Source organism: Pundamilia nyererei, unplaced genomic scaffold, assembly GCF_000239375.1.
Source record: "Pundamilia nyererei isolate P.nyererei 1_Seehausen unplaced genomic scaffold, PunNye1.0 scaffold00063, whole genome shotgun sequence".
NCBI lineage: Eukaryota > Metazoa > Chordata > Actinopteri > Cichliformes > Cichlidae > Pundamilia > Pundamilia nyererei.
The window spans coordinates 2,417,197-2,442,059 of NW_005187464.1; the positions used below are offsets into that span (position 1 = coordinate 2,417,197).

At 39.9% G+C, this 24,863-nt stretch overlaps 2 protein-coding genes across 2 annotated transcripts in view; one reads left to right on the forward strand and one right to left on the reverse strand.

Moving 5' to 3' along the window:
* nnt (nicotinamide nucleotide transhydrogenase) overlaps window positions 1-12,396 on the reverse strand; it is a 36,506-nt gene extending 24,110 nt beyond the window's left edge. The window contains exons 1-11 of the mRNA XM_005735316.1: window positions 12,327-12,396; window positions 10,167-10,386; window positions 7,347-7,576; window positions 6,237-6,454; window positions 5,912-5,999; window positions 5,672-5,760; window positions 3,985-4,172; window positions 3,483-3,616; window positions 3,174-3,365; window positions 2,007-2,160; window positions 964-1,125 (exon numbers count right to left, since the gene is read on the reverse strand). Of these exons, the coding sequence (XP_005735373.1) occupies window positions 964-1,125; window positions 2,007-2,160; window positions 3,174-3,365; window positions 3,483-3,616; window positions 3,985-4,172; window positions 5,672-5,760; window positions 5,912-5,999; window positions 6,237-6,454; window positions 7,347-7,576; window positions 10,167-10,320 (1,609 nt within the window). The 5' untranslated portion in view covers window positions 10,321-10,386; window positions 12,327-12,396. The remainder of the gene's footprint in view (window positions 1-963; window positions 1,126-2,006; window positions 2,161-3,173; window positions 3,366-3,482; window positions 3,617-3,984; window positions 4,173-5,671; window positions 5,761-5,911; window positions 6,000-6,236; window positions 6,455-7,346; window positions 7,577-10,166; window positions 10,387-12,326) is intronic.
* Window positions 12,397-16,149: 3,753 nt separating this feature from the next.
* On the forward strand, window positions 16,150-24,863 carry ccdc80l2 (coiled-coil domain containing 80 like 2). Its single transcript, XM_005735364.1, has 12 exons — window positions 16,150-16,528; window positions 16,600-16,688; window positions 16,825-16,998; window positions 17,154-17,305; window positions 18,426-18,731; window positions 18,916-19,156; window positions 19,279-19,435; window positions 21,529-21,665; window positions 22,131-22,282; window positions 22,732-22,835; window positions 23,222-23,302; window positions 24,332-24,863. The coding sequence occupies exons 1-12, from the start codon at window positions 16,249-16,251 to the stop codon at window positions 24,664-24,666; spliced, it is 2,208 nt and encodes a 735-aa protein (XP_005735421.1). The 5' UTR covers window positions 16,150-16,248; the 3' UTR covers window positions 24,667-24,863.

A 24,863-nucleotide genomic window follows, 5' to 3' on the forward strand; every position in this document is an offset into this window, starting at 1 on the left:
CGACGAACCCCATGAACCCCATATGTGCCTTTTCGAGCCATCTCATTTAAGACAGCACTGGACAAACTTCACAGAAGGGTAAATGATATATAGGTGTCGCTAATAAAATTTCAAAGAAAGTGAAAACTATCTCTTAGATATTACACTGCTTGGCTCTGCAGGCGAGCTCTGATGTCCGGCTGTGCACACGAGTAAACGAGCAAAAGACTTCCCTGACCCTCAGAGATCACCAACGGCGTGTTACTTCCTACCTCAGTGTGTAGCTGTGGAGTGATCAAAGCTGTGAGAACACACACGTACCATTTACCTCTCTAACCTCTTAACCCTTCTGTGTTAAGCAGCAGCCGCAATAAGAACTCGATCCTGAAAGTTTTAGGACGAAGGGCAAAAAGGCAACAGCAGGGTTACAGCAGCCAGCTGGGTGTGAGCGATCAAAGATTAAGATTAATGTTTATATATATATATATTTTTTTTTTTAATTACGGTAATGTATTGCTATTCTATATCTATATACCACGAGGTAGAGGATGTTGTGTTTCAGTAAATTCTACTCTGCTGGACAGTAAAGATGTACGGGTGTCAGTGGGGATTAATGACACTTGTGAGTACACATGATTAATAATTTTGGTTAAACAGCTTAAAGTCAAACTTTCAAAAAACTTCTTTTTTTATTAGTTAAAACATCCAGCGTCCAGTCAAGAAGTGCATAAAATTACCGGTTCGTGTGATTCAGACTGAATAAGGAAACATCAATATTCATGTCTGTAATTACAATTATTCTTAGAAATGTAAACGTGATAAATGTGTATCACGCGGCTATAAATCAGGCACTGTGTGGATCTGTGATTTGTGCTTACACAGATAGGAGAAACGATGACTTCATTCATACTAGACAGAAAAATGACTTCCGTTATGGGAAGTTTAACTCACAAACTGTAATGAGACACATTGCAAATAACTGACCTGAGATGGCGTTGGTGACAGACATGAGAGGAGAGTGCAAAGCAGGAGTGACTCCCCACACTGTGTGGTATCCCACGATGCCAGCCAGACCAAAGGTGGTGACCATCTGAGTGAAGGCAGCGTTGGGAGCTGACAGGCCCAGACCAAGCAGGGTGGCGATGCCTGGCACAGAGAGAAGAGAAGTTAAGGAAATAAAAGAAGTAGAGTAGCTCTGACTGCACAGCTGAAGGACACATTAAGAGTGAAAAGCAAAATGTATGCCTACTGAGAAGCTCCTATTTATTATTCACAGAATTAGGTGGAGAAAGTGTTTTAAATGTGCTGGCTCTTTTTCCTGGAATATTCTATAGAAGGAGCTGAAACTGTCAGGACTGGTTTATGTTGGAGCTGAAGTCTAAGAAAACAGTTCTGTCTTCATTTTAATCTCAAATATACGTAACTGGAAAAATAAAGGGCGCATATGTGGTGGGCACTTGACCACCCATGTTGTCCTAATTCCCTTCACTTTAGCAGACAAGTTTATTTTATTACTTTGGCGACTATTCTTTTACACACTGAATGCACATCCATGATGATCTAAATGGCTGCAGATAAATGGGTATTTACAGGCAGTCCACACTGATTAAGAGGAGCTAACATCAGTAGTTGTGTGTTGGTGTTAAGTAGGAAACTACTCAAGCACCTAAACAATGTGTGAACCGCATCCACTACATGTGCTGCACTGACACAGAGGCACCATAGGAACACCTCACCACAGCTCTACTTCAAACCAACACTCAGCGTGATGCTGTTTTTTACAATGCACACTTCCTGACACTAACAGGGTGCCGGTGTGTGCATCTGTAACCTGCCTCTGTCACTTCTCGCCTCCTGTACACATTCCAACTGTTAACAAAAAGCTGAAAGACCTCGACCTCCCCTAAGACCCTTTGATGACAGTTAAAATATATGAGAGTAAACTGTGTTAAAGAACACTTTAGTTGAATTACTCCACCCTAAATCTAAATTTAAAGGTACACCCACAGTTATCTGCAACAACCAACCTCCAGTGTAAACCCCAGCGCTGGTGAGTGTGGCCCTGAAAGGGGAAATCTGTGCAGCCTTCTCTGCCTCCAGTTCCTGGACGCTCTTCGTTTTAGGAGGCGCTGCGACGGGCACGTTGAGAGGCTGAGGAGCGGGGAACAGGTTCTTTCCTTTCTGGAGGTGACAAATAGAGAAACAAAAAGAGCAAACCATTTTTATGGCTCAGCTGGTGATGATCTTTGTCTGATTTAAAAAAAAAAAAAAAACACGGTGCAAAGTTATGAATTTAATATATGACACTTATCATGAAAGCAGTCCAAGCAAAGACCTCACTGATGATGATAACAGGAGGCATCCCAGTAAGATGCCCAAGGCCAGCTTAACTGACTCCTTTCGATGTGGAGGGATAGCAGCTCTACCCTGACCCCCCTCACGAATGGTCAATGTTTACCCTTTTAACTGTTCAGATCAATGAGGCAAGCTAATGGACAGGTACAATAAAAAATTGCTGTGTTTCAGCAGCATTTGTAAGACCATTACTATATGAGTTAATTCATCTCTGAAATCTGCTCTTTTGAAGAAGTGAATAAGATTACAGACTAATATAAGCAAAATAATCTCTTATCTCTCTTTTCCTGTGCTAAAAAACATGGATTGAAGAAATCTGCAGCAGCTGTAGTGTGGTTTGCATACGGACATCCATATTGTAGTCAATATTTCAGCTGATTATTGCATTAACTTTGCTTAACCTAAAAATCTTAGAAGAATCCATAAACAGCAGGTGAAAAATAAACTTGCTTGTAGCGTTGCTTGTAAATCATTAGACAAAGCAAAAATGAAAACCTCTGACTGCAATATTTAATTAAATAACATAGAAATTAGAGTATATCATGTGGCATAAAGATTTAATTTGCCTTGGGGTTTGGTGTAATGAGAGGACACTGCTTCATTTGCAGCTCTATAGAGACTATGATGCAAGAAGAATGCATGCTAAGAGTGACATCTAGTGACTGAGACATGATCCTACAACATGTGCAGATGGATGGATGGATGGAAAGGACCAGTAAAGAACAGCTAGAAAATATTAGGTAAGGACAGCCAGAGAAAAGGCAGAAAATGTCCACCCAGCCAAAGATCACATTGGCGATACCAGCACGTTTGGCTTTGGACTGCACAAGACCTCATACCTCCATGACAACAGATCCTCTGACAACGTGATCCATGGTCCCATAGTCGAACTCGTCCTTGACATTAAAGTAAAAGTTCTCCTTGTCAGGGCTGATCGCCCGGATCAACTTGGTGATGTTGTTGGAATACAAAGTGCTGGACTGAGTTGGTAAACGGCTGGGTAGGTCTGTGTAGCCAACATGGGTCACGCCCTGTAACAAAAAAATTTATATTTAAAAAAATTAAACTAAGCCAATCAATTAAAGAAAACCAAACAAAAACTTCCTTTTGTTTAAGTGTGAGAACGTCTGAAGAGTGTATGCACTGACCTTGTATACAGACAGCTCTCCAGGTTCTGTGGTTTCAATGTTTCCACCTGCCTCAGCAGCCAGGTCCACCACCACCGAGCCATCTTTCATACTTTCTACCATTGGCTTGGTGATTAGGATGGGTGCCCGCCTACCTGCATTGTTAAAACAGAAAGACTAGGCTATTAATGCATCACTGGAAAGATGATTAAAATGTGCACACATTTACAAAGTATCATATCACATCAGCCTCAATGGAACCTCAATCTCAAAGTATAACCCAGCAAGTAACTCATAGTCACTGCAGTTAAGCTTACTGTGCCCACACTACATTTAAAAATTGTTAAAACCAAAAGATTATTGGAGCTAATGGGCACTTTTCTAAGAGTTGAGACGAGAATACACATCTCAAATCCTATTTCAAATGGAGAGAAATCTCTTTATGCAACCTTGATGCTGAGGACAGGGCTCGTGGCCACAGCCAACATTCTTATTCTGCCTGACACTGCGCTTCTCTGCATACCAGGGATAAGAGCAGTGCTGATGACAATGTCCACGTCCTGACACTGCTTAGCAAACAGCTTCATCTCTGCCTCTATAAACTCCTTAGACATTTCCTTGGCGTAGCCTCCCTGGCCTTCTCCTGACTCCTTAATGTCCACCTCCAGTGGTTCTGCACCCAGAGATTTAAACTGCTCCAAAGCTGCAGCTCTAGGAGAGAGGAAAATGAGAGGTTACTAGTAATTTCGAAATCTCAGATGAGAGCACATTACACGTGTGATAAAAACTGCAAAGATTAATATATTATTTAATGGAAAACTATTTGGTAACCATTTACTGAAGGAAATACCATCCTTCCTGTGCTCTGTTAAAGGAAAAAGTCCCAAACATTTAGCAGTTCTGCCTTCTGAAATCAGAGAACTTTATTTTCCACTTTGTGCATGAAAATAAAGTAACTGTCACCCAAATCAAGATATCAAGTTGGGATATGAGAGATAACAAGCACTACATTCAATAAAGAAAAACAATAATCATGAACATATCAGAAGAATAATCACTTCTAAAAATGATTATGTGGTACAATATGAGAAACACTGTATGTCCATAAAACCTGAAGAGAAACACACTGTGAATACTGTGTTACAGCAATAACATGTGTTAATGTCTCAGTCACACTAGAGTAAAAATAGGAGGCCAACCTTGTGACTAGGAAAAACAAAATTGGTGGTTGTCTAGTGATTGCACTGAATTTTGTGCAGTAGCTGTGGCGACAAGCTGGTCAACCAGACGTTAAGCATACAACACCCTTAATGAGCACAACTCAGCCATTCTCAGATGCAATCGTTGGCATGTTTTTGCAGTAGGGAACGTGACTCAGATGGTTACCAACTGCACCAACTACGTCCCCATTATTGATGAGGTTGTGACTGAATTTATCACAGCTAATCACTATATTATCACAAACAGAGTATGCCAGCTGGACCCCAATCAATCGCAGACAGATTGCAGACTGAATCTGGCTTAATAGTGGCTTTAATTTTGACTTTATCTGTTAGGTCTACAAAGTCTGCAAATAGTCAGAGATCTGTCTGTGATTGTTTTCAGTCATCCAGGTCATCGTAAGTCTAAGGAGCTTGGAATGAAAAGCGTCTGGACTTCTTTCTCTTCAAGTAACTCAAAGAAGTCCAGACGCTTTTCTTTCCAAGCTCCTTAGACAAGTCCGAGATCTGGTTGCTGACTTTAACTGCTGTAAAATAAAATCTATAGGACAGCAAGTTCACTGCACACAGAAAATTAGCATGACTGTAGAATTAACTTTATAAAACTGAACGGTATAGTATATGAAGGCCCTTATTTTTACAAAGCCCTTGTTTTCTTTGAATTTTCCATGTATAGCAGGTATAAGGAACTCAAAGGAAAGAAGGCATGCGTCATAATTTTATCCCATTTTTTACATCATTACTGCACATTTCCTTCACTTTTCTCTTAGCTTTTTACTGCTGCTGCTTCAAAGTGTTCAACTGCCAAAGACAGCTTTTATTGTGAAAAAGCCAAAGGAGACACAACGCCTTTGTCGCTGTGATTAACTGCGATATTAGATGTTGCCATTGTAGCCGCTAGTTCTACACTAAATTAATAATACTGACTATATTAGCTGGTGAACAAAAAACAATAACAAATAATATTTTACAGTCAATAACTTTTCTAACCTCGTATCAAATCCTCTGACAATGGCTCCCATGGCTCTGGCGGTGCCCGCTGCTGCCAACCCAGCCACGCCACCTCCAATGATGAGCACCTATTAAAGAAGGCGTACAAATACTAGTTAAGGATGACCAGAGTTATGGCCCGTGCTTAAAGTTAAAACTGGCAGAGTCACATTCACAGACGCATACCTTCTAAATAAAAGAAATGCTACCTCCAAAAGTACACGGACTCAGACTACACACCTTTGCAGGAGGCACTTTCCCGGCTGCTGTAATTTGTCCAGTGAAAAACCGTCCAAAGCTGTTAGCTGCCAGCACCACTGCCTTGTACCTGAAAAGACAGGGAATTAATAACAAAGAAAACAATGAATATAGATGTGCTACATGCAAAAAAGAAAGAAAAATTGAGCAGTTGCTAAAACATCTGAAGAAATGTTTTCCTTTTTCTGGTCTGGGTCTGTAATCCAACATTTTGTTTATAAGACAAGAGTACAGGAAGACAGGAGCAGATCATTCAACTGGACGCAAGCAGTCAACAATACATGCCTTGAAGGCACCGTGAACATACCCTGCGATGTTTGCCATGGAGCTCAGTGCATCGTAACCCTGGGCAATGGTGACTCTGGGCACCTGGTCCATAGCCAGGACAGTTGCTTTCTTCTTGGACAGCATGTCCATCAGCTCAGGGTTCTGAGCTGGATAGATGAAGCTGATCAAAGTAGATGCATCCTTCATCATATCCACCTCATGCACACCCAGAGCAGGGTTGAAAATAGGAGCACGGACCTGGAAGCAGACAAAGCTCACATAGTTCAAAACGAACGTAGTGTGACCAGAAATAACTGATCCGATCTTATCGAGATCAGTTTATCCCAGAGTATATATCAAAGCTACTATAGAGTACTGCAAGTGTTTCCTATATTTTTATAGATATGTATATTTCTACCTTTTCTTCGACATCAGCCAACTACAGTGCAGTGTTTTAGTTTTAGTGTTTTTTAGTTCTGACTTTTTTTATGCTATGAAGTTCACACCATCAGTTCCAGTCCAGACTCACCCACTGGTTTCATCAGTAGTATATTACAGTTACCAAGGCTCTTTCATGAGTGACCAATGTACTAAAACTCAGGTCCATACTGGTACGTATAGTATCCAAGGAAGTAAGGATCCAGTAGGTTGTGTTTAAAGTAAGTCATCCACAGCAACCTTCACTTCTCTCTGACATTTTTCCACTTTCATATTAGTTTAGATTATAAAATAACAAACCTTTAATTATAAATGATTATCAAATAAGAACCTGTAAAAGCATGAAGCTGCTTCTCATTTTCTTAGAATCGCTGCCTTTTTCTCATCCTCAACCACCATGTCTGACGTGAAGACAGACAGTTTAATTGTTTTGGGATAGTGACATGTTTTTTTTCCCTGCATTCACATACTCTGTCATCCCTCCACATCCTCCTACACTTACACCACAAGACACACATCACGCCAAAAGCTGCTGTCATCATCAAAACTCTGACTTCCTTCCTTTCCCCCACTTCCTTCTATTATCCTTCATTACCTCTTCTTAACCAGTCAGTCAGATAGTGATACATTTCTGGCACAGGTTTCATTCAACCGCCTTTTGTGCCCTCCTCTTCCCTCTCTACAACACACCCTCTCTTTATTTAAGACTTACCTTAACCACCACATCAGAGGCTAAGACATCTTTGAGGTCTTTAATTGTTGCTCCAGCCTGGGCGTACTGTTCATCACCGAACTTGGAAGACTCTCCAGCTCCGGACTCCACAACAACATTGAAACCCTGTTTGATGAGTGCCTGGACGCCGGCAGGCGATAGCGCCACTCTGCGTTCATTCTGGAAAATTTCTTTGGGAACGCCGACTGTGAGTTGTTTGTATGGAATACCTAGAGAGGGAAAAATGATCTGGTGAAACTCACAAACTGAAGGAAATTTTTTAATGAGCTACAAAAGCTAAGGTGAAATAAATAAATATTGAATCCTTAATGAAGAAAGATGGTAGAAATGTGCAGTGTGTTTCTGGGTTTGTACGACTGAAGATGCCACGTTCCAAAACAGCAGAAAGATATAGTGACAATAAACAAGCCACAACATTTTGCTTATGCTATGGATCTTTGCTACTACTACATGAAAGGACAACTTAGCTGAGTTTACCATAAACATATAAATAACGGCCTTTGTTTGCATTCCTGATAAGATTTTTCTCTTCATGTGACATTTGCAAATTAGCAGTAAACAAACTACAGCTTGGACTGCTGGTAAATTCATCACTTTTGCAGGTATTTTGAGTCTCTCATTTACTAATCAAATCATTTACTGATTCAAATGGTGACATAAAAAGGGGAGTATGATATGCGAGAATAACAAGGGATAAATTAGTAGCAAAAGAGAAACTGAAAAGAAAACAACAGAAAGAACAAACTGAAAACGTCAGAGTCTTTTTATAATACTTTCTTTTTCAAGTGACAGGCAGGCACATGCTTTATTGGCTCCTATGGGAAATTCCACTGCAGTTCCTTCCTGCTGCCTCCTCAACCCATACACATGAACCTTTACTCTTTTTTGCTCCTGCTGCTGCAGTGACCCATCCTATGGCCACTTTTACAGGAAGCGTTGCAGCACAAGACGGCTCAGAATTTATTTTTCTGAGCCAACCATGTGAATATGGTCTATAAATCAAAGGTCAGTACTGATATAAGAACCCTATCTACCAAAATAAAATGCTCTCAGGTAGCCTTCCGGCAAAAATTAGGATTACTGAATAAACACGCTGAGTAGACAAAAGCAGATAAACCCATTCACTAAAAGCAGTGACCAAGGGCTGTTGATTACCTTTTTTTGCTAAAGACCTAATCAATTACCGCATATGTAACGTGACATTTTCAACAAACTAAACTAATGTAGTCCGATTGCAAACATACGGATAGATCGATGATGATCAAAGTGTTAATCCCTTCACATATCAACAACACTTGCAACACAGACGTGCTCGGAAGACCCAGTGCAGACACAAGAGACAAGACAAGTGAAGATAGTCTTATGAGTTGAAGATAACTTATTACGTTACTGTGAGAGCAATGAAAGCTTCCACGACTGAAACCCTGAGCCTGCAGCCTCGACACCTTCCCCTATGAATGAAACATTGAAAAGGGCAGACCCTCAGAGGCACGTGATTGTTGTTTTTAAATAAACATGTTTACACTGTGCCGATTTTCTTGGAAATGAGGACAAGAGGAAATGCTGAGAGGCTGACAGACCTGGGTTGTTTCAAAGGAGGGGATGCTTAGACGTACGGCAAACCAGCCTTTTATTATACAGGGACATTATAATCATTGATTGGGCTGAGATAAAAACTTACAAATAAGATTACGGTGATTTTTATTTTTTTAGATTAGTGCTGAAGCAGTTCTCTGACAATTTTACAAAAGAAGTCAGAAGCATCATGCTGTGCTCATTTGCTAACTCTAATCCCACAGTCATTTATGTCTGTAAGCTTGCTTGCAAGTTATGCCAACACCATACACAACATGCAGCAAAGTCTGATCTTGTCCACTTTAAAGAACAAAACCCGTCTCACGTAAACACATGCTTTCAGGTTATGCTGTGAGTCTATAGGTTCTCTGGAGGTCAAAGCATAATCACACGTAAGCATGTGTGCCCCTCCTACATGAGATCATAATCTGACACTTGTGTGTCCAGAATAAACGCTGCCAGCTGTTACTGGAGCGAGCTGAACTGTAGAAAATCAACCCATGTCACCATGAAGCAAAGGAAACCAGCACACGCAGACATAAAGCTCCTCTAACCAGCTGGTACTGGCTTCACAGTCATCACACCTGCTGCCTCAGAACCTTCAAACTGAGAATGTCCCTGAAACTGGGTTATGCACTATATGATATTTAAACAGTATGCAACACCGACTCTAAAGCAAAACTCCAAACTGAAAAACTGCTGGATGAGACTGAAGTTTGTCCTCTGGATTAACTATTTCATAACACTGACCTTCAAAACAAGCATGCAAGAATGAATGAATAGAATGCTGCAACAGTGATTAAGGTGAACTGAATAACCCTCTATCTGTTTTATATAATGCGTAGCAGACACCTGTAACACTCATGCTGTACACCTGACACTGAGAAAAGACATGGATGCTACAGGTGGTGTTGCTCCTGTGGCTATCAGCGGTTAAATATCTACCTATATCTCAAAGACATGTCTCAATGAAACAGCAGAAAAACCCAGCCTGCTATTAAAGAATGACCAATCATACATAATTGTGAATTTCATGGCATTATTCTTATATAGGAACACTAGGTCACAAAAGCTTACACCTAGCAATAAAACACTGTTCCAGGCCTGGGTCACCTTGCCCATTTTATGGATTACGAAGACAGTCAATAAAACAAAGAGTCACACCACACTGATTATAGCATTAATGATTCTTTAACTTACGCTCCTCACTGTGCAGTGCCTTACCTGGACTAGCACATCGCCCGAGAGCTTGATGGGTCCTAAAAAAACGCAGACATGTTGACTTGATGGTACGGCCACTCTGCAGCTTTACAGCAGAAACCCCACTGAACACAGGCGCTGAGCAGCTGGCTGCCACAACTCGGAGGAGGCTAGCCATGGTGCACGCACACACACCTGACACTCACACTGCAGGAGGAGCTATAGAGGACAGACAACAGCCCTCCTGGGAGGAGACATGAAAAGAGAGAGAGGGGAGGGTGGTTAGAGGTTAAGAAGAACTGCAGGATGAAACTATGTTGAAGTGAGAGGAAAAAATAAGCATGTTGAATATTTTTCTCGATCCCAGAACTAGAATCCAACTACACACATGTCAAATCCTTTCACAGAAAACTGTCCTTCCCTTGCACATCAAGGACATGCAAGTGACCGCTGTTTATGCAACAGGTCACATAGCTGCACTAAAATTCAACACCTTATTATGAGTGCGTTATTTGATCGCATATCAACCTAACTGTGCACTAATAAAGCCACAGAGAACTACAATCACTTATTTTAATTGCAACAAACCAAATGATTCAAAGGCAGTAAACAGCATATGTGGCGTAGTGTGTTTGCTTTAAAAGAAGATAATATGACTGGGATAAACTAGGAGAGGAGGCTGGTGCAGAAGGGTTCAAACTAGACCGCACTGGCTACAAGCTCTACTGTCCCACTTTTTATGTCTTGAGTAAAGGTTAAAAACATGCACCAATCATTAGTGCAGAGAGTGGCGTTCAAGGGACTCAATGAACTGAGGAATCCTCAATATTTCAAGTAATTTGTCAAGCAAAAAAAATCATATTATTTGCTGCTACACCTTTGCAAGTGGAAAATATAGTTACTGTGTAAACTGCAATCAATGCTATTAATTGAGCTGTCCGTAATTTTTTTGTAAAAAGTTTAAAGAGCTAATAACAATGTCTTAGTACACAAAAAACACAAGTGATAAATTATAAACAGCAATCAATACATCATTAAATCTAAATAGAGTCATACAATCATAGCGTAGGCACATTAATGAATATGCCTGCAAACATTTTAAATTAAGTTATTTATTGTTATTTCATTATTGAATTAAGCTCTCAATCTAGAGTTAAACAGTAGTGAAAATGTAACAGGCCACATATGACCAACAATATTCAAAAACTACCCAAGAAAACCAAACTGTACAACTTCATAAACAAAAAACAGTCATTTGATGTTTACTGATAATTAAGAAGCTCATTAACAATGGGATCTCTCAGTGTACAGCCTTGGATGTGCATACACTGTTTGGATATTCATGCTAGACATTTTTAGTAGTATTATTATCATCATTATTATTGATTTTTCAGGCATTCAGTTGGAGCACAAAAGCTGAGCAGTCCTCAGTAAAACCAAGGCTGAAGTTAAACAGGCCTGAATGAAACGTGGCAACATAAACGCAAAATGAACTACGTGTATGAATTAATAAATAAACAACAAAACGAATAAAGGTCGATAAAAGTTAATTGTGGATCATTTAAAGGCAGTAGTTGAGGGTTTGTTTGTTTTTTTAACCTGTAATTACCACGTCATTGAGTTTCAGCTAACATGCAGCTAACAGTTAGCTAAAGACACATAAAAATAACCACCAACATCATCATCAAGCTGCTTGGGTCTGCTGCTTTGTGTTCTATGCTTAACCCGCTCTGAGCACCGTTAACCTTTCCACCACCTCGTGAGTCACCAGTAAAACAAAACCACATATCAATGGCTTCCTTACAATAACAACAACACAGCGGTGTCATTCAAAGAATCTGGAGCATAAAAGCTGGTGCATTAAACGCATTTCAGGCGGGCCAGCTCTCACACAGCTTCCCCTGCGACTCAAGAGACAACACGCTCACAATCCAGGCGGGCAGCTCGCTTCTTTTTGTCTATACCCGTGACAAAATATATAACGGGGGGGGGGGGGGTAAGGAAGCTAACCCGAGCTAACATAAAGCGCGCTAGCTTGCATACAAAGTCATATGGTTCTGATTCATACATGTAGGCGACGTGTGAGTCAAAAAGGTCCCTCGCACACTCGCAGAAATGCAAACCGAAACAAATGTATGGTGGAAAGCGAGAGTGGAGAGGTTAACGATTGATAACTCGACTGACCTTTGAAGACAGTCCCCGGCTCTGTGCAGCACAGGCGAACTTTGCGACGACCCGGAAGGAGTGAGGAGAAGCGGCCGGCACAGAGACGTGATTGGACCACGGGAGATGCGTCAGAGGATATCAGGCGGCGCATGTTGCGCTGTTACTGTCAGTGCCGTTTCTCTGTCTTGTCAACGTTTCCTTTTATGCTTTATGATAACTTTTCCACATATTATATGTCATCAGATTTACAGCCTTAACAGCCTTAATTCAGACGAAAAGTTATGGTGAAGCCTTTCCATGTGCTGGAAAAGACTAATGAGCACATTTCTGTAATGTACCTGAAAAATGCATAAAAAAAAAAACGTTGAAGGTGCAACTCTGCATGGCCCCACTGAGGCGCGCTCTACTACAGTTTACTAAATATGAGGCTCCGCTTGGTTCATAGAGTTTACTGTACAGTTTTTGTGTTGCTATTCGCATTTGCTTTCATTTCGTGGATAAAGCAGCCCGCAGCCAATACTCTCATTCTTTTTGTTCCTGCACAGAGGAATTCTTGGTCTCCCCAAAGTAGCACTGAGCCAAAGAAATAGGCTATTGCCAGCTGTGTTTCATTAATGCATGCTCAGTGCTGTGAAAAAGTATATACCCCTTCCTTTCTGCAAATAAAAAGCAGGAAGAGGTCGGATATTTTTTCAAAGCACTGAAAAATGCAATGTATGAGGACCCACATGTGCTTATATCTCAGGTTACCCCAGAAAGATTCATTCTGAGCTATGAGAAGCCCCATCTACATTTGGAGTAAACATTACAAAATTCACTTTTGCATGGGTCTACAGATGCTTACTTGGGGACCTGGATTTAAAAAAATATACTTAGGGCCAACTTTCAGGGCTGAGACTTGCACTGAGGTTGATTTAATTGTGTGCGATTCATGTGCATTAATTTGTGCACATGTAACAGTCTCACATAGTCACAAAGTCAGCTGTGCACTTTGCATACTTGGCATGCCCACTGTTAATAACTAGGATGTCCTTGCTTTAAGGTGACCCTCTCTGTGGCTCTACTAGGCATCATATAAGCAAAACAAAAAAATCATGATGTCACAAAGGTAGACACAGAGGTCCAATTCATAGGATTTGGTCAATATTAGTGAGGGGCTTTTTTAAGGTGTTTACCTTGAGTTGTTTATCTTTTCAGTAAACCTAGCTGACAATGTTTTTCACAATCCAGACTCCAAAATACTCTTCTATTCAGATTAGAACAAGTTTTTTGTGGTCACCAGAAGGTTGGGGGTCCCTGGAGTTTTTTTGTTCATCGTGGCAGGTCAGTTATCTCAATTTACTATGCATACAAATATATTTGTACAAATTTAAATCTTTTGTCTGTGTTTATGATTTGGAGACTGATGTTATACGTGCCCTCCCCCTTGTGATGTCATCATGTGCGACCTCATACTGACCTGAGGCTGTTGTGCATTTGATTATGTTAGCATGTCATTGTAATCTTACATATAAAACACTAAACTCAACACCTGGGCTTCATTTGGTATGTTGGAGACTGCACAGCTGTATGAAATTCAGCGTTCTCGTGCAAAGTGTAATATGAATGGTGCTGTGAAGTCAGCGGAAGGAGGCTTTCACTCTGTTATTCTTGGTCTTAACCCAAAAATATCTCATCATGGTAAATGTAAGCTGGTACACTGTCTGAAATGAAATCTGACATCATGATTGTCTCTTAAATGATGTATTTGCTATGAAAAATCACATTGTTGTGCTAATTCTTACTGTTTTTACCTTTTAACTGTGTATCATTATTACAAAAACTGATACACGACCTGTTTTGACACTTAAACAACAAGATAGCAGCTTCTTTATGTGTCTTTGTTTATGCTATTCTTAGCTTCTTTTCTCTCACATTCATTCACTTAAAGCACAGCACATGTAAACAGAACAAATCCTCTATTTCTCATACACAGTGATCATCTGGTTCTCTTTATCAGGACCACAGAGCGGGATGCATTGTGGCTGCACCTGGTTCTCATTGTATTTCATTTCACCCTACAGACAGCTCTTCTAATTGCACTGACAGCCTGCATTCTTCCATTGTCTTTATTTTGTCCCTATTCTCACTAAATTCCATTTTTGAGGCAAAGAAACTTGTGCAAGAATATTTAAAGAGTCATAACTCTTCAAAGCATGTGTTTTTCAGTCCATCTGACAAAAAATTCTACCTGTTGCACTTCCTCGCTATGTGCAGTAGATCCACTAATGATTTGTTACAAATGAAATTACATATAAAATACTAACAATGTGCAGTTTTCATACTTATGTGGATACTTTATTTATATAATATAAAAAATTGCATTTGATTTATCGTACAAAACATGAAATATTTGCTCGTTTTATAGAATAAGGGCAATAATTCTAGAGTAAGCCATTTATAGTCACTTTTATTAGGGAAACCTGTTCAACCTCTTTTAATGCAAATATCTAATCAGCCAGTCACATCACATGGTTATCACTGTATTTAGGCAACAGAAGACTGGAAAGACTACCTGTTCTGATGAGGCTCCATTTCTACTGGAACATTCATATGGTAGGATCTGAATCTGGCATAAACAGCCTGAAAAGCATGGATCCACCCTGTCAGTTTAAGCTGTTGGCCATGTAATAGCATGCCAGTCATGTCAATGTGGACCAAAAAAACTCCAACGCCTTGTTCAATCTACACCACAAAGAATTAAAAGGTGTTCAACCCAGTAGTAGCAATGTTTACCTAATAAAAACTGCCCAGTAAGTGAACATAACAATAATTACTAAGATCACTACTAAGAATGCTCTAAATATTCTGCAAAACAGAATTTCTGTCACCATTTCAGTGATTATGTTTGCATTTGAAGAGATCTGGGGGTTTATAGGTTCAAATTGCAGCTATTTCAAGTCAGATTTGGAGGTTTTAATGAGAGGAAGGTGGTTGTAAGCTATCTAGCTTTGTTGTTTTTAAGCTTTGTGAGGTTGGAGAAAGATGAGTGCTTTTACCTGACAGAAGGCTATTGCCCTGTGAGGACATTTGTCTCAGATTGACAATTTTGAACTGGTGTGACCTTTTCTAGACATCGGCATCTGCAGTGTGGTCTTGGTTATTTATGGTAATTGCCATTTCCCATCACTTAAAAGCTTTGACTCTCCTGAACAAATGGCTTTGGTCTGAACTGCCTGAACTTCCCAAAGTTCATGACCTTCACTGTCTTTGCCCTTTTCCTGGGAAAACCCCATCTCTCACAAATCATGTGTGTGGTAACAAAGTTTGTGATTAAAGTTCATCCTTTTGTCTGACAGATAGTGACATATGTGTAAATCAAACATGCTGAATACAATGAAATTTCATCTGGTGAAGAGATTCAAACCAAAGACAATGTGTGGCGCCAATTATGCAACAATGACTATTTTTTGTGGGGTGTGTGTGTAATAGTATGGTAGTGTGTGGGACAGAGAGGGAGAGAGAGTTTTCTCGGAGAAAATGCTTTGAAGTTGCAGAAAATTCCAGGAGTTTCCTGTTAAAGGGTCTGGGGTTTAATTCGATCCAGGAGTGTGTGTCTGTGTGTAAGGAGAGGAGTGTCTCTCGAGTCAGTTTCTCTGCCGCAGAGAGACGTTAACACCACGATAGTCTTTGCTTTTCCCTTTCCTTTACAGATTCCAGGTTGGATCCACCTGTTTTTCACCATAAAGCCTTCAGCGGAGCGTTGAACTGGGATTCACGCTATTGTTTTATTAACTGGATACTTTTTTTCCCCTTTTTTAAAATAACTGCACATCACTTCTAAACAAGCGGTGGTGAAAGCAACACTGCACATATGTATTTTTACTTCAGATGAGGATTTATGAGCTGCTAAGCAGTTCCAGCTGATCGCCAGACCAATTTATTTGCAACATCAGTGAGGATGTCTCAGTTTTTTACCTCACACTATCTGTTGCTGATTGCAGCTTTGTGGAGCCTCAACAACCTGGGTTTGCTGGCTGCATGGCAGGGCTTCGGTGACGGTAAGCCAAAGGAACTGTTGGACCCAAATGTACGAGACTGGGGAGACTACTCAGACCTTCCTCCTGGAATTGAACATGGATTAGGGCTGGAAGAAAGCAGAGAAGATGGATATAACAGAAAAGTTGGAGAGTCATCATCAAGCTTGGCTCCAGAGATGGATTTCCTGGCTGACTTTGCAGGTAAGAGGAATTAATTGACCAGCAGATGTTCCTGTTCTTATGTCCCTACAGTCACCGATTTTCCCTTGCAGGTAAAAAGCGTCTGTGGGTGATAACAGCTCCATCCCACAGTGACCAATATCTTCGTATGATGGAGAAACAGCTAGAAGAAATGGAGCAAGTACTTCTCTGCAATTTATTCTGATACATACACATTATTTACTCTTTTTTCAGATTTAAAAAAAAATTTAAACTAGCTGCTTATCCATCAATTTTTACTTGTTTTATTTGATTGTTTCTTTCTCTGCCTTACTCAGAAAGGCCTGAACTGCCATTTAGCAGAAAGAGATACGTACATTGTAACTATCATTCAGAATGCTATGATGGAGGGACGGATCCAGAAAACAACTTTTCAAGGAGATGCCACAGTCGAGAACCTGGACCCCGACACGGTTACCAAACTGCTGCACTACCTGGAGCTTACCAGCCAAGTAACCAGTGTGCCATAAACTGTGTGATTCATTTCAAACTCTTGGCAACATATAAAAAAGTTATTGCCTTTTTAATTATTTTTTAAACTGAAATGCTTCTTGGTGGTTTACTAGTTGATGTGTTTCTGATTTGTGTCGAACACCAATCATGTCAGGAGCAAAAGTTCACCATGCTGGTTATAAAGAAGAACCTACGGGTCAGCGAGCGCTTCCCTTATCCGGTGCGTGTCGAGGCCGTTTTGGAGGTCATCGATCAGTTCCCCATGAGGAAGCTGGAGAAGATGACCAGAAAAGGATCTCACCTCAGGTTTCACTACCTTACTTTTATTTTTATGTGATGACTAATTTTAAAGGTCCTATATATGATGATCATGCTTCCTTTTCAGCTGTACACCGTGAAATGTTTGTCCTGTTTAGCATCAATAATTCATTTTCTTCCACTTACACAGTTCAGGGTCATAGAGGTCTGGAGCCTATCCCAGCGGTCATGGAGTGACAGCCAGGATGTACCCTGGACATGTTGCCAGTATATTGCAGGGCTAGCAGAGAGAGTCAGACAACAATTTACTCTGACATGCACACCTATGGTCAAGTCAACATCACAAATTAAATTAATGTAATATTTCTGAGCTTTGAGAGGAACGTGTCAGAAAGTTTGCCAAACAGTCCTAGACAGGCTCCTGCAGTGAATTCAGAAACAATAAGTACAGAAGAGTCACAAAATGTGCAAGGATATTTGTACCCAGTGCAAAACAATTATATACAAGAGTTTCAGAGAGCTTTAGACCATTATATGGCGTACGCACACAAATAAGACTAGCAGTTACAGAGACTGAGTAACGGTTGTCCTCCTTCCACCTGGAGGCTGCTGAGTAGTTGATGCAGGTAAAGAAAAGTCTCATTAGTTTATCCGGTCACTTAAGTGTATGACCGCCTTGCATTCACCGTCTGATGATGAAATTGACGTCACTCAGATCAGAGTAGTCTCTCTAGCAGACTCAAGAACACAGAAACTATAACTCACCTATAAGCAGTTGGGCACTAGCTTAAGTCAAACTCACTTCTGAGAGACTGAATTAACTACCAATGGGAAAGAAGGATACTATGGACTAATAAGGTTGGAAAATATGCAAGACTAATCTACACAACCAGAATATTGAATATCAAATGCAGCAACTGACAAAGCGATGGGGAACAAGTGAAGCGATTCATTGGTGAACAGGACGTTATTCCATGGGCAGTATCTGCTCACCAGACTTCCTGCTAAACAACTCCCCCTCATTTTATTTTATTGTATTTTTTTTTTTACAATCCCTGACACTTACGTTCATCAGTTTAAAAAAATGATGATTAAAAACAGATAAAGATTTCATAGTTTTCCAAGTGAACACACATGTGAATTTTTTGTTTTCTATGCCATGTTTTAGATGTAAAACCACCAAAAAGAAGATTGTGAAAAAAAGAAAAAAGATGACACTTAGTCCTCAGAGGAGAGGAAATGTGACTTCTGTGGTGCCATTACAAAGAAGACCACCTTTGGACAAAAAAGCTGCTCTGAGGAGTAAGATCCAGGATATACTGAGTGGTCGGTCGAGGTTTGTAATTCGTAAGCCGTCTACAATGAGAAAGCCTTCCAGCAACAATGATCCCATCAATTCTAAAGTACGGGAGAAAACAAGGGTGAGCAGTCTTCCATCTGTTTCAAGGAGCAATGAGGAAGTAAAGAAAAACAGGTAATGTCTTTTTAAGTTTGTATGTTTTGTTAGACTTTGAAACAGAGTGAAGAGTATGCCTTTGAATGTTTTGATTTGTGTTCACATCTGGTATTTCTTGCCTCCTCTTCTGCTTACAGCACATAAATACTGTTTTTAGTACTGGATGGACATCAAAGTGACTTTTTTATATATTGTATTGCAGCACTCATCCATCTGTGGAAGAAGGAAAGAAAAGAAATGTAGAGAAAAATAATGGAAATAAAACTGGTCAGAGTGGAAAGGGGAACAAAAAGGAAAAACAGAGGTCTAAGAAAATAGGCAAAGGGAAAAAAGGAAAGAAAAGAAAAGGAAGGGGGAAAAAGTCCAACAGAGAGGCAAGTGAGAAGGATAAAACAGCGCTGAAGGAGTTTTTGGACAGTTTAAAGGGGACAAGAAGGTTGATGGTAAGACCTTTTGTCTAATCGTTGCACTTCTCTTTGCCTCCAGATTGTTAATGAATTTAAATCATGTGTTTTCACGGCTGTACCTGAACCAATTTTCATGTTTTTGTTTTGCCTCATACAAGGTGATCTCAACACCCAACAGAGAGGCAACACTGTATATCCAGCAGACTGAGGAGAATGAGAAGTATCGCTGTGAACTCGCTATAAGGAAGATCACAGTGGCAACCATTACTGGACAGGGAAGTGATGGCACACTTATAATTCAGCACTACCACCTAGGTAGGAAGGGTTTTTACCTTTTGTTGCCAGTTATGTATTTGCATTTCAACATTTGTTTAGGTTCTCTTCATGAATGCTTTTAAAACTACAAATCCTCTCAGGGTTCACTGAACCAACACGTATTTGGTTTTGTTTTGTTTTTTACTAACATGCAACCAAAGGCAAATATAGTGCTTCCTAGAAACTGAGCATTAACAAAATTGTCCGTGGGTGTTGACCTATTGCCAGCTATTTTAGCATGCTAACAATAGCTAACGGTAAAATACACAGACTGTTTATAAGCCTTAAGGTTGTTAGTAAAGAGATAGCCATCTTGGTATACGCCTTATGCGTGTACAGACATGGATTATTAATAAATTAATTTTAACCTTTGGTCTGAAGTCTGTTTTTAGACACACTAACCCTGCGCATGAATGTCATAGTCATTCTGATATTTCAGTTTTTTGTTTTTTTGTTTTCAGTTATTGAGGGTGACAGTTTGGGTCTTCTTCCACATAGTGATAACACATCTGAATGGCACATACTTACAGTCATTTAAGTTAATTATCTTGGAATCTGCAGTTGTTTAGAAATGGCTTCAAAAGGTTTTAATTTAAGTCTCCTATTGTCTTTCTTTAATCTTGACTGAGTTCGTTGGACTTTCTCATTGTTCTGAATATTGGTCAATCCAATTAGTGGCATCAAACAAATTCTTTTTATTCTGGAAAAGAGAAACTACTAGTTGTAGTCAATCAAGAACCTAATAGGTCTTGGCCTTGTCAAGTTAAGACAATGTAGAACCTTCAGCACCAGTTACGCTGAAAAGCCCTCAACTGCCATGACATTCGTGGCCATGATGAATGTATGTAAACTTTTGAACACAATTGTTTGTGGACTTGTTTTTGAAGAACTGTTGTTTCGAGCCTTCGATTAATATTTTAGCCTAACTCCCATATGTCGCCATATTGGTACATCATTTATTAATAACATATGGTTGAAGGTAAAGTAAGGCAGTTCAACTTCAGAGGGACATAACTTATCCCTCAGTCACATAGGCCTAGAGACGTGGCATAGCAACCTCCCGTCCTCCGGGAAAAATGTGTATTCCATGATTGGGTCGAGAGTGGTTGCTAGAAGTTGTACAGAAGGCGCTGAAACTAAAACCTCCTTGTGATCACTGTGGTTGGTAGTAGAGTTGCTGCAATGACAACATCTTCAATGCAAACTGTTATCAACCAAAGAAATCATAAGGAGAGTTTTGGTGCAGCACCATATTCCTCTTTGCCACCAACATCACCAAGCGATTGCAACCACTTGCCAACCAGTCAGGGAATATATATTTTCCCCAGGAAAAATATATATGCCAGAGGGTCACCGTCAATCTGTAGACCTGCAGGACTAGATATTTAAACATGCATTAAGTGATTAGAGAATGCACATTTTTATCTGGAGGCTGATCTGTAGACCTGTGTGAGCGGGCGCCTTACTGGACCAAATTTAATGCTAACCTAATCCAGTCAATGTGCGTTGAGACATTTAACTCAAAACTACAAAGTTCAGCCTCAGTATGACGCTGAATACAAAATCAAGAGCACAACAAAGTCAGTGGAATTCATCATCAGGGAACTAACCCATACAATACACAGTTCCCATCAGCCATAAAAAAGCAGATAGTATCTAATAAAGCATATAGCAATACACAATAATAAAGTGAAGTGGTTTAGTCAGAATAACATAAACAGCTCAGGTTTACTGCTAAGCAAAACGTAGTAGTTCTCTGAACTTGTGTACCAGGAAGTAACAGTTTAATTTTGCACTGCGGAATGTAGTAAATGTTTAGTTTAACCTTTACACTGTGATATTTCAGTAGTTACATTTTAACAGTTAACACAGTAGTCCCTTTCCATAAGAGGACTTGGTGAATATACACAGCCAAACAAAAGCCCTGTGTACTTACTGTCTTCAAGTTCACACATCGTTCAGAGACACTGATTTGGGATATAGTGGTTATAGTTACTGTTTTTGTTGCATGCACTGTAACGTGTACTTGGTATTTTCTCTAACATCTGTGTGTGCACACATTGATTTATATCCTTTGTATGTGTGTTCTCCAGATTCAGAGCCTCCACTCAGTGGCCAAGCAGAGCACTTCTTGGATTTAGGGGCCATCTCTCTGCTGAGGGCAGAGCTCGGCCTGTCGTCGCCCGACCTCTTTTCAATGACTGTCACAGATTATGACATCAAGGCCAGTGTAAGAAAATCTCACCTGAGTTTTCCAAGTTTGGCCTTTTCTTGCTTATTTGGCTTTATGATAGCAGATAAGTTTAGCGATTAAAAGGACAACACACTCATATTTCAAAACCATTGCAATATTTGAACTTCAAGTAACCCATCGAGGAACCCATTATTTAACCAGGTAAAGATGGGACTTTGATGTTCATAGCAACAAATATTTCTGGCACAACTTCACCTACTTCCAGGGTGCATGGAGAAGACAAAGTTCTGATGACTCCAGCAACACTTAAAGTAATCGGGAACAACTTTATTATGTGACCAAGTGTTGGTCACTTAATAACTTTGACATTCACCAAAAAAGAAAAAAATTGTAAATAATACAGTTGTATCGCAATACATTTTCCTTGTTGTTTAGTTGCTTATGTATGCCCATAAAGACTAAAGATCTAATCCCTCACCTGCTCTTATCCTTCCCCCCCAGAGAGTCTTTGAGGCTCCACCATCAAGCCAGGCTTTGTTTGACTACATTGACAACTTTCCCTCGAGGAACCGAGAAAAAGAGAAGGAAAGAAAGAACCCACCAGCGTGCTCTAAAGACATGGGACAGCCTGTAGTAGAAAACCCACTGCTCAGGTAATATAATTAATCTGTTTTTATTGCAGTGAGCACCATCCACTAAGAACAAAACAAGCTCAAAATAAATTTGAAGATTGCTGTAAACAGGGTCAGCATATTTTAATCTCTCCGTCACCGTAAATTATCAACAGTGAAAAAACCCATGTGGTTAATGCGACCTTTTTTTAGTGGAGCGTGGATCTCTGAAGCTTTCACAGTCCAATCTCCTATCTTTATCTTAAACCGTGTAATTTTTCTTCATGTTCGTCTTTATTGATTCCTGTGTAAGTTTATGTTTGTTTCTATTTTATTAACACAAATCATGATATAAAGTGTAGCATAATTCAAATTTGAAAACTGAGTAAAAGTATGATTGAATCTATGGTCTTCCATTTTATAGAAGGTGGTCTAATGACTGAATGAAACTGACAGGTATCCAAGTTTAAATCTATATTTTTCATTTCTAGGTTCATTTCTAAAAGGAGACTGCTGCTCATCTCTGCTCCCTCTGAGGATGACTATTTGTTTCAGCAGCAGCTCTCTGCTGTCAGAGGACAGGAATGTCCCCTGGGTACGTGTTTTAAAAGACCCGCGGTAACAAGGAAGTGTTACAAGGAAGCCAGAAGTCAGACATGGGTAGATTTGTCATGGTTGTGAAATTTGGGCCTGAAAAAGCATACCATTAAACAAAACTGTACAGATCATGACAGAATCAAACAATGAATATTATAATATGAATATTAGTGTATTAAAAATGTTATGCATTTATAAAATTGTGCGGTACAAGAGCCATATTATTTGAAATATATAACCATAGCTACACAGGCACTTAGCTAAATAGGTTCATCGACACAAAATCATTTCTTTGTCTTTATAAAAAAGGATTGTTTTGATTATCTGTGCTGAATGTGTCCCTTTTAATGAGTCTAAATGTACCTTCTCTTGTGTTTTTCTCAGGTATTCGTCACTTTGCCATGCTAAAGCTGATAGGAACAGAAGAAAAAGCATCAGGAACTGTTGAGTTATTTCCCTTAAATGGTACGTCATGGTAATGTGGGGCATTCCAGGTGTATGAGACGTAATGGAGCATACACATTTGAAATCATTAGTAATATTGTATATTTTAAGGTAGGTAGTTTAATAAACATTTTGGTTTAAGAGCAGATTCTTTGTTTAAAAAAAAAAAGAAAAAAGATTGATGTGGCTTGCATGATCTAACAGGTTTTGTGGACTGCAAAAGGCTACATCTGTCAACAAAAGGAAGCCTGTAGCTGAGGAAGACACACTCAGTATTTATATTCTGTCATGCTGTCACTACTGCTAACCTTTTGCCACATGTAGATATGTGGTTTGGCCTGCACAGAGATGGAGATGCAGTTGGCAGGTGTAGTCTACATCAGTGGTAGGGAACTCTAGGCCTGAAGTGCCGGTGTCCTGCAGGTTTTAGATATCACCCTGGGTCAACACACTTGAATCAAATGATTGGTTAGTTACCAGGCCTCTGGAGAACTTCAAGCCATGTTAAGGAAGAAATTTTAATCAGCTGTGTTGGATCAAGGACACATCTAAAACCTGCAGAACACCGGCCCTTGATGCCTGGAGTTCCCCCTTCATTATAGCAAAGAGATCTATACAGCTGACCAAAAATGATCCCAATGGATAAATAGCAATACATGCTGCACAAAAACAAAAACGCGCTTTTGATTAATTTTTTGACTCCTTTTTGTATGTTTCCTTTAAAAATGCAAAAATAAAATCAATGTCAGCACAGATGACACAAAGGGGAAATTTAGCTGCAGAGGACGAAAAAGTTTCTGTTCCAGGTAGTAAAAGTTTATTTTTGCTGTAAAGTCGAGCATTTCAACATAGAAGTATATGGGACTCTCTCCCTTTTGGAGCCTAGAGGAAATGCTTTTGAAAGTTTGGTTTTGACTGTGGTTTTAAGGTTGAGCTGTCATAATATTTTATCTAATCTGTACGTATCTGGGTTATCCTAGTTTTCGTTTCTTTCGCTTTTCACTGTTTTGTTTAATTTAAATGACTTCCATTCTGTCATCCTTCCCCCAGGTCGCAGTCAGACTGAGGTTGAGTCATTGACGCCTGACTTGGTCAACAATATGAGGGAACAGCTAAAGATCGATAAGGACTATTTCAGCATGGTGGTTGTGGGGAAGGATGGTGACCCCAAAACATGGTTTCCATCACCTATGTGGTCCCTGGATAACATCTACGACCTGGTGGACTCTATGGAGCTCCGCCTCCAGGAGGCGAAGCTGCAGAAGAGGCTGGGGATTCACTGCCAGGAGGACAGAGGAACAGGAGGCAATGAGCAGGAACACTCCCACGGATACAATGAAGAGAGGGCAGAGATGATGCACTTCTACAGCCAATCCGAGGAATAATGACAAAACAAGAGGAAGAAGCGATTATCTACCTAAATTTTTTAATATGAAACAAAAAGTATCAACATGTGGATTTGACTTGAGCCAATGAGACCTCAAAACTGGACTCATAAGAATCGATAAAGTCGATGTATAGATGATGATCTGCTGGATCGTACAATAATAAGCTGGATATTTTACAAGAAATAAATACATTT

Excerpts from the sequence above, each read along its gene's own strand:
- ccdc80l2 (XM_005735364.1), top strand. The coding sequence starts at position 16,249 with ATGTCTCAGTTTTTTACCTCACACTATCTGTTGCTGATTGCAGCTTTG. Across the intron at positions 16,529-16,599 it reads TTTCCTGGCTGACTTTGCAG|GTAAAAAGCGTCTGTGGGTG; the intron begins GTAAGAGGAATT and ends TTTCCCTTGCAG. Across the intron at positions 19,157-19,278 it reads AGGGGACAAGAAGGTTGATG|GTGATCTCAACACCCAACAG; the intron begins GTAAGACCTTTT and ends GCCTCATACAAG.